The 12791-nt window shown below is 38.4% G+C and overlaps 3 protein-coding genes across 3 annotated transcripts; all 3 read left to right on the top strand.

The window, feature by feature from the left end:
* The first annotated feature begins 349 nt into the window (after nt 1–349).
* On the top strand, nt 350–1827 carry uraha (urate (5-hydroxyiso-) hydrolase a). Its single transcript, XM_085452910.1, has 4 exons — nt 350–548; nt 974–1113; nt 1234–1369; nt 1527–1827. The coding sequence occupies exons 1-4, from the start codon at nt 495–497 to the stop codon at nt 1614–1616; spliced, it is 420 nt and encodes a 139-aa protein (XP_085309036.1). The 5' UTR covers nt 350–494; the 3' UTR covers nt 1617–1827.
* A 719-nt stretch (nt 1828–2546) lies between these two features.
* pdcd5 (programmed cell death 5) lies at nt 2547–6091 on the top strand. Its single transcript, XM_085452911.1, has 6 exons — nt 2547–2749; nt 3871–3908; nt 4399–4460; nt 4554–4645; nt 5362–5433; nt 5520–6091. The coding sequence occupies exons 1-6, from the start codon at nt 2684–2686 to the stop codon at nt 5565–5567; spliced, it is 378 nt and encodes a 125-aa protein (XP_085309037.1). The 5' UTR covers nt 2547–2683; the 3' UTR covers nt 5568–6091.
* Nucleotides 6092–6161: 70 nt separating this feature from the next.
* On the top strand, nt 6162–12446 carry mvda (mevalonate (diphospho) decarboxylase a). Its single transcript, XM_085452909.1, has 10 exons — nt 6162–7081; nt 7305–7375; nt 8542–8656; nt 8751–8897; nt 9018–9217; nt 9340–9414; nt 9532–9750; nt 10155–10270; nt 11377–11485; nt 11881–12446. Exons 1-10 carry the CDS (start codon nt 7006–7008, stop codon nt 11959–11961), a joined length of 1209 nt encoding a protein of 402 aa, XP_085309035.1. The 5' UTR covers nt 6162–7005; the 3' UTR covers nt 11962–12446.
* The last annotated feature ends 345 nt before the right edge of the window (nt 12447–12791 follow it).

Here is a 12791-nt window from a genome sequence, read left to right as displayed (position 1 = left end):
AAAAGTCACCATTATGAACTGTGAAGCAGAGCTCTGCTGTCAACAATAAAATCAACAAGCCTTTATATTTAACAACTCTGATGCTGAACTCCGGGAGCTGAATTTGAAGCTGGAGGTTAAGGTTGAGTGGTTCATATAAAATTATGTTGTGAATATTCTTTTGTGAAATTCAAGCAGGGGGAAGATGTGAGAATGCAACTTTGTTACTTTTATTGCCATTTACTGTGCTAATCTGCTCGGCCCCAGAGGAAGCAACTTTAATCATCCAAGTTCAAAGTGCTGAAAACGAAGTGTGACAAAAGGAGCTCTTGCATAACTAGCGTGCTGTTGACAAAAAGATAAGCACATGTGAACTGAATGTCATACTGAAGAGGACAGTGTTCAGAACTTTGTGGGGGTTTTGTAATAAAGATCTGAAGCTGTTACATATACACCATAAAATTACATTACTCAGTAAAAAGCTGCAAACCCAGAATTTTTATTCCTCAGTGCTCATGAGCGCTTCCAGGCTGCAGCAACTGAAGAGTCAGATTTTGCCTGATAATAAGGTAAGTGTAACATTTTAAGAAATACATGATAAAACTGAAGATTTGTGATTTTAAAATAAAGTGAAACAGCATTATATAGTCGATAGGTTGTTATGTACTATAACTTATGGCTGAGGTGACATTAGTTTTAGTTAACAGTTCAATATCAAATATAACAAAATATGCTATTTTTAATTATTGAACACAGTCTTGTGGCAAATTTAAACCAAGGGTTCTGCTGTGGTTGCTGTCTAAAATCTTTAAAGTGCCAAAGATAGTTTAACATTGCAAGAACTCACTGGTGCTTTAAGAAAACTACACCAGCACCAGTATCTCATTTGTAAGATGCAAATGTGTGGATATAGTTTCATCTTAATATTACTATTTTAATGTGATTCCTCCATATTAAGCTGCTCTGTTTAAAGTCCTATGTCTTCGGTCTGTAGCTCACAGCAATGTCAGAATCACCTAGTCCTCTGACCACACATGTGCTGAACACTGCAATGGGTGTCCCCGGGTCAAATATGGCCCTCAGCCTTTATCAACAAGACCCCTCCACAAACACCTGGAATTTAATCACCACCGGGTAAGAACCTGGAAAAAAAAAGCATCACCAAGAAACCTATAATTAGTTGAAAATCTCAAAGACTGCTGTAAAAGTTGATGTCTTTGTGCAAAGCTCTTCGATCTTATGCTTTTTGAACAGGACCACTAATGATGATGGACGTTGCCCTGGACTTATCGCAAAACAATCATTTAAATCTGGTGTGTACAAAATGCATTTTGAGACGGCTCAGTATTGGGCGAGTATGGGAGAGACCTGCTTTTACCCGTATGTTGAGGTGAGGAAATGCTAAAACTGTTGATATCTCACGATTTACTTGTGGTGTCATCACAATTTTTGAGACTAACTCGGTAAATTTGTGTCCAATTTAAACCATTTGTATGGGCTTGAATATTAATCTTATCTCTGTAATCTTTCTGTTTTTCTTCTTGAAGATTGTCTTCACCATAAATGACCCTGGGCAAAAGTACCATATCCCTCTGCTTCTGAGTCGTTTCTCTTACAGTACATACAGAGGGAGCTAGATATCAAGCAAGAGGAACCTCCTGAGATTACTCCACCTGTCAGCTGTTTGACACATCACATGATGGCACTGAATGAACTGTCACACATATTGGACATATTGACAAGGCACAATACTCCATTTCAATTATTCTTTTTGTTGTAATAGTGCCACAATACCATATTTTCTTTCTTTAAAAAAACTAATTAAAAAACTTATTAATATATGCTGTACTTTAGTCTACCATATCAATTATTGTAAGCTGTTATTTTAAGATGTGTAAGGTCTAAACGATCAAATAATACATCTGTCTAAATCACCAGTTTCTGTATGTGATACAAATCGAAACATATTGATTGATCAATTGTGTTACATGTGCACTGCCTTTAAAAAGACAGTAACCTTCAAGAAACCCCTCCAGGTCCTGTGAAACCTGAGAGTATATCATCACAAGAACCATACAAATCGCTGTAGGATAAAGTTAAGATTTTTCATATTTCCAGTTAGAGATCCTTCTTTCAGTATTACCCCTATGAGGTATAAGTAATTATTGGTGGTAACTTTGGCCACAGCGCTACCCTAACCTTATATTTTGGAGAAAAATCAAACGGACTTCCTGGGAAAAAATGTTATAATGATTGCCAAGACACTTTACCCTACCGCCTACTGGTGTTGGCCAGAGGGGCCGATGGCGCGATATGGCAGCCTCGCTCCTGTCAGTCTGCCCCAGGGCAGCTGTGGCTACAACCGTAGCTGCTTCCACCAGTGTGTGAATGTGAATGAATAGTGGCATTGTAAAGCACTTTGGGTGCCTTGAAAAGCGCTATATAAATCCAATCCATTATTATTATTATTATTAAGACTTGGGAGAATAAAATATATAACTTCAGAGGCATAATGATACAGTGCACGACTGAGTGAGCCTGACTCTCTCATTGATTGATCGAGCCTGTCGGATCTGTTTTTCTGACGTCGATTATCCTTCCTTCAGTTAGGCTGGGCCTAGCCTGTGATAGCAGTTTAGTGGGAATTTTATTGCGATACACCATCCCAGTTTTGACTTTTAGGTCAATATTACGGTTATAAAAAATGGCAGACGAAGAATTAGAGGCGATTAGGCGGCAAAGAATGGCGGAGCTACAGGCAAAGCAAGGGGTAAGAACCGAATAGGCACCGGAAAGCATGGTTTCACCCGCCTTATATGGAGATGCTGAGTTCAGTATACTGCTAGCTAGTGTAGCTAAAACAAAAACAAACCACCACTTAACTCTAACTTAAGGGATATACACAGCTAACTTAATGAGCCTCATGTTTGGTGCAGATGATATTTGCTTCCTCATCTAGATGTGTTAACATCACCATAGTGCTAGCTTTGTATCAGTCAGCGCTTACCCCTCTGAAAATCAAAGCGCTGGCTTGTTGGAACAAAATTGAACAAATTTTTAGACTTGCTACTGATGGAGTGGTCGTTATGCTTCCTCCTTTCTACAGATAATTTGTGTGTGTGTGTGTTTATCTAAACTTTGACATTAGCACAGCATGTGAGTAAGCGGCAGCAATTTCTGACGTGTTTGGTGAACTGTCAATAGTCTAATACATTACCATATGTCAGAAATAAGTATTTATACTAATTCACATGCAGTGCAGTGATTAGAGAGTCCTCACGTGTCTGGGTTTCTGTCATTGTTTTTGAAAATATTTGACACTCATAAATTTCTATTTTATGTCTTTTTGTGACCTCAAAAAATACAGTGATCAGTGGGTTTTAAATCTCATTGATGATATCCAACTTACCTCAAGAAGACTGTAATTGGAACTTTTCACTGAATGTGCCTATATATAAATCTGTCATATGAGTTTTGTTTGTTTGTTGACAGTAGTCTAACTTTATTTGTTACAAAATAGAGAACATACTGGACTTTAATTCATTTTCTAGAGTACCTACCATTAAAAAAATATCCAAAGCAACAAATTTACAAACTCGATTAAAGATAAGCCATTATGGTATACTTTGCTATACTGGTTTAAGTAAAATATAGAATTTTTAAAAACAAAACGAAGAAACTTGAAAACATAACCGAAGAGATTGCTCTCATGGTCCTTCTTGTATCGTCAGACCTGAAAATAACAGCGAATAAGTTACTTTATCAAATTTTCACCATTACCAACATTAAAGTACTGTTTGATTGGTGGATGGAATAAAATAAAATGTCTACCAGTTAGCTGAATGTATAAATAAAATCTGTATTTAATGGTGCTGTCCTGTATACTTCCAGGAAGGTAATAATCAGCAAGCAGAGGAGGCCAAACAAAGGTACGATGTGTAATTGATCAAAAAAGAAACTACTTTAGCTGAATTTTTCCTGTTTATAGTACTTGTACTTGCATAAAGGACTGTTTTTTTTAAAGACTAACTGTTATATGCCTTAAGTATTGCACTTTTTTTGTAACTGAACTAAAATATTTCCATACAGCAGAAATGTGTATATATACCTTCAGTTGAATATATTTTTTCCTATTTAACTCAGTCTTATTTATATAGTGCCAAATTACAACAACAGTCACCTCAAGGTGCTTATTATTGTAAGGTATAGACCCATTACATTAATACGGAGAAACCCCAACAATTAGATGAGCCGCTGTGAGCCAGCACTGAAAGTTTTTGACATATATGTAATATCTAAACTCTCAGTGTAGCTGACCAACCTGGTATTCTTACTGCTTAACTTCTATATAAATGCAGTATCTTTTTGTTTTCTTTTAGTTGGTCTCAGTTGACCAATGTAATTGTTTTCTAATTACAGAGAAACAGATATGAGGAACTCCATATTGGCTCAAGTTCTAGACCAGTCTGCCCGTGCGAGATGTAAGTGTGGTTTCATATACTGTATATCCTTCATCCTAATAAAACTCCTCTTTGGAAATTAATAGTGCTGTCTCATTGTATTTTATTTTTTAGTGAGCAATCTTGCCTTGGTGAAGCCAGAAAAGGCAAATGCAGTTGAAAACTATCTCATTCAAATGGCTCGTTTTGGAAAGCTGGGAGGAAAGGTAAGAAAGTACAGACATGGGGAAAAAGTTTTCACAGCACTCTCTGCGATCCTATGAAAAACTAAATACACCCCACCATTCAGTATCTTGTAAAACCACCTTCAGCCAAGCTATAGTTGCCAGGCAGATTTAGCACTATAATATTTCCGTGTAAATGGTAAATGGCCTGTATTTATATAGCGCTTTACTAGTCCCTAAGGACCCCAAAGCGCTTTACATATCCAGTCATCCACCCATTCACACACTGGTGATGGCAAGCTACATTGTAGCCACAGCCACCCTGAGGCGCACTGACAGAGGCGAGGCTGCCGGACACTGGCGCCACCGGGCCCTCTGACCACCACCAGTAGGCAACGGGTGAAGTGTCTTGCCCAAGGACACAACGACCGAGACTATCCAAGCCGAGGCTCGAACCGGCAACCTTCCGATTACAAGGCGAACTCCCAACTCTTGAGCCACGATCGCCCACAGTGGTGTACAGTGGAGTTTGCAGTTAACTCAACTGCAAGGTGCCTGCATGGTGCCAGCAAAGTGCCAAACTTCTGCTTTCAGAGGTGGTCACACGACTGACGATCATTTAAGTTCATTTAAGCAGCAAGAGTGTATGTAGTTTTTCACTATGCATTCCTCTCAAAACTCTTTTTTTCCTCAAATGACTTTAACTTTGAATGCTTCTAGCAAAACATATTGAATAAACTCATTTCCACTTTTGTCAGATTACAGAATCAGGCTTGATCGAGATCCTAGAAAAAGTCAGTCAACAAACAGAAAAAAAGACAACCGTTACAGTAAGTTTCTCTGAAATGTCACATACATTTGATTTTTTTTCCTGTAATTTATATGTATTACATTTCTAATACACTCTACTTGACAGTTCAACAGACGGAGGGTGATGGACTCGGATGATGAGGACGACTATTAACTTTCAACAGGAGCTCTGGAATGAGCAACCAAATCAGAGCAGTTGACATGCTTTGCTGGGACTCTGACAGGATCGCTGACTAGTGTGTTCCTGTTAGCTGAACCCTGAGATGCCACACTAGCTTCTGTGTGTCTTTGGAAACTACCAACCAAGATGGAAAACAAGGACTTTGATATTGCAGCATTTGGTGGGATTGTTGAACACAATGTCAATTAACATTTTATTTTGTAAACTCTTCAATCTAGATGCTACAAATTTTTACTGCTTATCTGACAGCTCATGGCACTGTTTGACTCTCCTAGTCCATCTCAGTAGTTTCCTTTATTTTCACCACCGTTCATGCATTTTCTTCAAACATTAGAAACTAGTTAAAATGCAGATGATACTGATGTTAATGCATTTTATGTGGGTCTACTCTTTAATTGCCATCTAGGCTACTATCCCATTAGCTGTTATTCTAGGATTCTTGTTGCTGATGTGTACCTTGAGGGTTCACATATAATTAAATGAGCCTTAAATTGAAATGTTTTTCCTTATTAGTGGACTGTTTCTAAAATTGTCCTTCACCATTTAAATGAGTGTTAAATCTTTCTTTTTTTTTTAAGTTTCCATTTAGAATTAAACACAAATTGTATTCCACTGACTTGAACATCAAATATCACAACATCAATACACAGTAACGTCCCCACCATACAAAGGTAGACTGTCAGTCTATGGAGGTGGATAATTGACTCTGGACTTTTTGCTTTATAAATAAGTTCACATTTTGACATTCAATTCAGAAGCAGGAGTTAACAGACTGCCAAATGTATCCAACAACTTTTGAAATAAAATGCAAAATGAGGAAATTTGTTTTATATTAATATACTTTATTATCTCTATAAAAGTCTGTCCGAAATCACTGTAGTCACCATACTGACAGAACTGTTTTTATCGGGGTCAGTACCAATAATGATGTACAGTATAAGAAAGCATTTAATGTACCTCAGTTGTTCATTACATGTCAAATACAATAACCGAGTACCTTTTCAGCACTAAATCCTGCAGCTTATCTCTAATTCACAATAGTCATTTCCTGCCTGAGCACTTATTAAGATTTTTAATTCATATTGCGTTTATAATTCAAAATTGCGTTGACTTGAATAAACCCTAACACCGACGACAGGGGTCTGGGTTGGTCTTACGCTTGCCTCATTTTCACACGACCGTGGTCAGATGATTTCTTATTGGCTATTTAGAGTTCAGTACACTCAGCCCGACTCTGATTGGTGCTCGGGTTAGTCACATGTTCATCACTAACCAATCCGGTGAGTCTGCTAGGAAACGCTACAGTAAGGTGCAGGCAGCCACGCTGAGAGTGCTAAACTCGGGGAGAGGGTTGTACAGTGTGTTTTAAAAAACATTCAGGTAGTCTTTTTATTAGTGTATATGCAGAGCCATGCCGGAGGACAGAACTGAGCAGCCACATATAGTTACATGTACCGCTCCAGTGAATATAGCTGTCATTAAATACTGTAAGTATCACCTGGACTTGTGTTTGAGTTAGCATTGTTTTGTTACGGTTGTATCATTTGGACTCAAGTAAAACTGAATCGACAGTGCCTGTGTGTTAATGTCTGACTGAATATTGGCTATTAAAGGTCTGAATTACTCTCGAGTCTATTTATATTTTATCCTAATATCAGGCTGATGACACCTCGGTTGAGGACTCCGTGTTAAAGCCTTCTTACTTTTCAGGGGGCAAGAGAAATGAAGACATAATTCTACCCATTAACTCATCGTTGAGCGTCACATTGCATCAAGACCAGGTATGTTAATTAAAACGAAATCCTCACGAAGCCTGTGTCTGTAAAAAAAAACACTCTTTCTCTATGTTTTCTCATTTCGTCGTGTTTCCCTGTCGAGAGCTGCAGAATAAACTGCTGCTGTGGCAGTAAGAGTTCACTGAATGGAGCCAAAGTCTCTATAAAATAGACTGTTAAGAGAATATTATGTCATAACATTACTGTTAGTCTCAATTAGGATTGCTAGACAAACTTTAAATATTTACCTGCTGTTTTAGTATTTGCAGTGTGAACACAGTTATATTAAACTTTACCTGTTCACGTCTATTAGATATTCTACTAAATGAATATTGGGGGGAAAAGTATTGTGACAATCTGGAAGAAATTCTCTGTTACTCAGATTACAGACGATTGGCATCACTTTTGCACTGTCCCTTGAAACTGGGATACACAGACATACACTGTGTTTTGTGCTTTTCACATGTCTCCGGGCTTCAAGTTGGATATTATGTTATATTAGTAATAACATACACTACTACATACAGCACCATTATTTCTCTAGTTTCTCTTTTGCTCTTCTTTGCATGTTTGCTGCTTTTTTGTTCTGTTCTCTGTAAAGATCTGTCAGTTCTTTGGTCCTTTTTGAAGAACACACTGCACACCCATGATGAGACATGCTTTTGGCAAATAACGCTTTGGGAATCATCTTATTGGTGCAAAAATACATTTTTATATTTTATGTAGCTTTACCTAAAGAAATCACGAAATGTTTTGGAATGGCTGAAGTAACAAAGTTCTTAAAGATACAATTTAAAATTGGTTTGGCTAATTGGTCTGTTATGTATGGACATAACACTGGTTCATCCCTTGAGTCAGGTGCCTTTTTATGCTTGAGTGATTGATAAATCAGTTTTAAGTGGCTTAATAAACAAAAACAGATCCCTCTATAAGTGGTTAGGTACAAGGACTGGACTAAAAATGTGTATAAAAGCATCCAATGTCCAAAGTAAAACTTTGAAAGAACTTCAGAATGCCTGGAGAACTATTGCTCTCGAGCACTCTTAAAAAACTACAAAAAGGTCTGGTTCTTGGAAACATAATAGAAAAAAATGAGGGATGGTTCAAGATTTTTGCACACCACTGTAAATGCAGCTTGATACCGACGTACCTTCCTTTCTTCTTCTGCTTAGCTGAAAACAACCACTACAGTTGCAACCAGCAGATCATTTCAGGAGGATCGAATATGGCTCAACGGTAAAGAGGAGGACATAACCCATCCCAGACTGCAGTCCTGTCTGAGAGAGAGTGAGTGTTGTGCATTATATTTGTAAAATCATAGAGCAGACAGAAAGGAGTGCATACTACAATGTAGTTTTCTTTCTTTTTTCTTTATGTTTAGTTCGACGATTGGCACGGAAGAGGCGTAATGATGGAGACTCTGGCGTGGATTCAGCTAGTTTGTCACACAAAGTCCACATTTGCTCAGTTAACAACTTCCCCACTGCTGCTGGACTCGCCTCTTCAGCAGCTGGATTTGCTTGCCTGGGTGAGCTTGTCTGTGCTATAATTCACTTTTGCTAACATCTCCTTCTCCATCTTTCTTATAGTTGATATTGCTTCACTTAGTCCCAGTGTCTTTGTTTTTTTTGACTGTTCTGTGGCACAGTTTACTCTCTGGCTCGGGTGTTTGGAGTAGAAGGAGAGTTGTCTGGGATTGCTCGTCAAGGCTCTGGCAGCGCATGCCGGAGCATGTATGGAGGTTTCGTCCAGTGGATCATGGGAAACAAAGAGGATGGGAAGGACAGTTTAGCCCAGCAGGTGGAGCCAGAGACTCACTGGCCTGAGCTCAGAATCCTCGTACTAGTGGTAGGTCTGATTGTGGGTATAGAAGAGTGACACTAAATAAGTGAAAATAATACTGATGAATTTGCGCTTTTACAAATGCAGGAATGCAAAAGTTACATCAATTTGATGCACTTCTGTCACAGGCCAGTGCAGAGCGGAAGCCAGTTGGCAGCACCTCTGGAATGCAAACCAGTGTAAAAACAAGCTGCCTATTAAAGGTGTGTTCACCTTATACTGCAAATGTCAGAATTTTAATGTATATTGATTGGCACTTTATTTAAACCCAGCTCACTAATACAACACATGTCTGACTGTCATACCTGTGCCTGTGTTAGCACCGCGCTGAATCTGTTGTCCCAGGCCGGATGGTAGAGATGACTGAAGCAATACGAAAAAAGGACTTTGCAGCATTTGCTGAACTAACCATGAAGGATAGTAACCAGTTTCATGCCACCTGCCTCGACACGTACCCCCCTATCTTCTACCTCAATCATGTTTCGCAGCAGATCATCAGTTTGGTCCATCGTTACAACAAGCATTACGGGGAGACGAGGGTGAGCAGCTTTTACAGTGACATTATGGGAGAAATATCTGGGCACTGGACTTTATTTATTTATACATATTTGTATTTCCATTCCCTTATTTACATTTTATTTTATTGTTTTTCCATGAAATTGATTTTTCTTAACCACTCATCCAACTTGGGGTCACAGGTGCCTGTCCCAGCTGATATAGGGCGAGAGTTTAGTTTAACAGTGGACATGTTGCCAGTCCATCACTCAACACCATGCCATGCTTTCAATGAAATAAAGAAAACTTAATTTCCTCATGTGTTAAAATAATGCATTTTTTTATGATGCCGTAAAGAAGATGTGAAAGATGTGTGATGGTTTTAAACTGGAGACAGGAAAATCTCATTTTTTCTGCAATAGTCACATTCTGTTTATTATCTTTATAGGTAGCCTACACTTTTGATGCAGGGCCCAATGCTGTGATCTTCACTTTACAGCAGCACGTTCCTGAGTTTGTGCACATGGTTCAATATTTCTTTCCCCCAGAAACCAACGGAGCAGAGTAAGTTGAAGGATGTTAAGCTCATTCCCTTTAAAATCCGTCTATAGCAATTAATTAATCCTGAAAAATCAACATTTAAATGCATATATATAGATATATACAGTGGAAAGTATTAGGTCTTTTCGTGTAATCTAAAGCTGATAAAGCAGGCCTTTTGCCCATTAACCTACTCTGAAATTTGTGAAAGTGAAACTTGTTTTGGTTTGTTAAAAATCAAGAACTGAAATCAGTTCTTACCAAGGTGTTTAAACCCTTTGCTGTTGCATTCAACATTTTGATCAGGTGCATCCTGTTTGCTTTAATTATTTTTGACACGTGTCTACAACATAACTGTGGAAACCTAAATGATTTGAGCACAGCTTACCAAGGCATGTGCCTGTAAAGAAAGTCTAACAAATCATATTGTATTAAGGCCCAAAGTCCAGGAAACTCTGTAAAAACTGCCCACAAAACTGGTCAAGAACACCATTTCTGAGGTTTTGAGTGTTCCCAAAAGTGCATTGTACTCAGTAGATTAACATCTCTAGAAGATATTTACCAGAAGTTACCTTGCCATCCAACCAAAATAAGTGATCAAGCAAGAAAGGTCTGCTCTGACTGAACCTCAGAGGTCCTCAAGTTGTTGTGAAAACCTGTTGGAAAGACAGCCAACTTACTGGTCAAATGATCCACACACTTAACTCCCTGAGCAGACCACTATTTCTGACTAATACCAGGCACTGCTTATTATCTTGCTGAAGGCAAGTGAATCAGGATGCTTGCATACTATTGGGGTCTTTCTCCACAGAAGGGACATGAAGACGCAGGGATGTAAAGATTTCAGAAAGGGAACATGAAGATAACCTGCTTCAAATTGCACACAACCTGAAAACACAGAAATAGCCTGAGCTAGAAAAAACCTGCCTAGAAGAATAAATCTGAAATGTCTATGAAGACCTGAACCTGCAAATGCTGCTAAATGGACTTCCACAGAGGACTTAATGTTGCATCTTAATGTTGAATAATGTTTTAGAACAAATGGTAGACTTGTATTTTTGCTTATTAAGGTGTATTGGCCTTCAGTCCTTTTTAAAATGTGTCACTGAGTGCTTCTTTCCTCTCTGCAGCTTTATTAAGGGTCTTCCAGTCAACTGTGCTTCTCTTTCTGAGGAGCTGAAGCAAGGTATTGGTCTGGAACCCATGCCAAAGGGAATAAACTACATAATTAGTACTAAGGTATTCACTCATATTTATCCACACAAGCAATTACTCCAACTTTGTATTATAGGTTTACTTTAAACAGCAGCTGAAAGATACAGAGGTTTTAGATTTAAATGATCCATCTATGCTGCACAAAACTGCAGTGATGTGTCTGCTGTAGGATTGCAAGAAGGTTCAGATGTGTCTATGCAATACCTTTCAACATGCTGTTATGAAACATAGTCTTGCGTTGGTCCATTTAACTAGGGCACTGAAAGACCATGACAGTTATCTGAACCTTTGACCAGTGAGTGCTTCATTTGAAAAGCTAACGTTTCCAAGTGGAAAGAATAATTGTATAATTTTGAAGCTGTGAACACTCAGACACACATAATTAATCTGTTGTTTCATCTTCTTGTATTGTCTTCAAGGCTGGACCAGGCCCGCGTGTTGTAGAGGATCCTACTCAGCACCTGCTTTTATCTGATGGTTTTCCCAAGAAAACAATGTGATTTCCTCCTGCAGCTCTAAAGGAGCGAGTTCTACTGAGCAACAGGAAAGCCGATGTGACTTAGTTGCATACAACTTTTATCGCAGCAATACCAGACACCTTCCTCACAAGAGCGGAAGATGATACGTCTCCCTTTAAATATTAAACTGTCCTGTTTGGTCTCTTTTCATATCATCATTACTCCTTTGTGTTCTTTCATAGCTTTAATCATTTCTGTGTGTCTGTAGGTAGATAAACACTGATACTGCCTTGACTCTCTGGTAGTAAATAAGTGGAAACTCTTGCAGTGAGCAATGCACTGAGTCATAAATACAGATCGGACCGGAGACTGGAGCTGACCCATTGTTCTCTGACCTGTCTGATCAAATCATTGTCTGTACAGTTTTTTGTTTCTTCTTGTTAATCACCATTTCCGATCAACAGTGCATATTTAATTCATGTCAATTCAATGTCATTGGCACACAATAAAATATATTTTGGTCAAGATTTCATTTGTTGTTTGTGATTTTTGTCATCATCCGATTCTCATCCAGATGAAAAAATAATTCTCTATTCAATCTCAGAACTTTAAAAGATTGACTCATAATTCTGGTACAGAAGCAGCAAAAAGGACAGCAAATAATAGATAAGGAAAAAAACAAAACTTTTACAAATTCCGGTAACCTAACAATCACCGCCACAGTCAACAATCACAATGTGAATATCTTGGGATAAAGCCGGTCTTTCTTTTCCTTGTGTTACCTGCCAGGAGTTTTCGGTTCTTCCTCTTCCGCTGTAGCGCTGCATTTTTTTCGGACATGACGCTTGAAACGGAGATTGGCTAAGGCAGAA

Source organism: Copadichromis virginalis, linkage group LG1, assembly GCF_057382275.1.
Source record: "Copadichromis virginalis isolate Kocher_CV1m ecotype Utaka linkage group LG1, C_Virginalis_male_GT1.1, whole genome shotgun sequence".
Classification (NCBI taxonomy): Eukaryota; Metazoa; Chordata; class Actinopteri; order Cichliformes; family Cichlidae; genus Copadichromis; species Copadichromis virginalis.
The sequence above is the reverse complement of the archived record's forward strand: the minus strand, read 5'-3'. Positions and strand labels throughout refer to the sequence as shown.

Coding starts and splice junctions, on each gene's coding strand:
- pdcd5 (XM_085452911.1), top strand. CDS start 2,684: ATGGCAGACGAAGAATTAGAGGCGATTAGGCGGCAAAGAATGGCGGAG. Junction 3,909..4,398: donor GCAGAGGAGGCCAAACAAAG/GTACGATGTGTA, acceptor TTCTAATTACAG/AGAAACAGATATGAGGAACT. Junction 5,434..5,519: donor AAAAAAAGACAACCGTTACA/GTAAGTTTCTCT, acceptor TCTACTTGACAG/TTCAACAGACGGAGGGTGAT.
- uraha (XM_085452910.1), top strand. CDS start 495: ATGAGCGCTTCCAGGCTGCAGCAACTGAAGAGTCAGATTTTGCCTGAT. Junction 549..973: donor AGATTTTGCCTGATAATAAG/GTAAGTGTAACA, acceptor TTCGGTCTGTAG/CTCACAGCAATGTCAGAATC. Junction 1,114..1,233: donor TGGAATTTAATCACCACCGG/GTAAGAACCTGG, acceptor CTTTTTGAACAG/GACCACTAATGATGATGGAC.
- mvda (XM_085452909.1), top strand. CDS start 7,006: ATGCCGGAGGACAGAACTGAGCAGCCACATATAGTTACATGTACCGCT. Junction 8,657..8,750: donor GCAGTCCTGTCTGAGAGAGA/GTGAGTGTTGTG, acceptor CTTTATGTTTAG/TTCGACGATTGGCACGGAAG. Junction 9,751..10,154: donor AGCATTACGGGGAGACGAGG/GTGAGCAGCTTT, acceptor TTATCTTTATAG/GTAGCCTACACTTTTGATGC.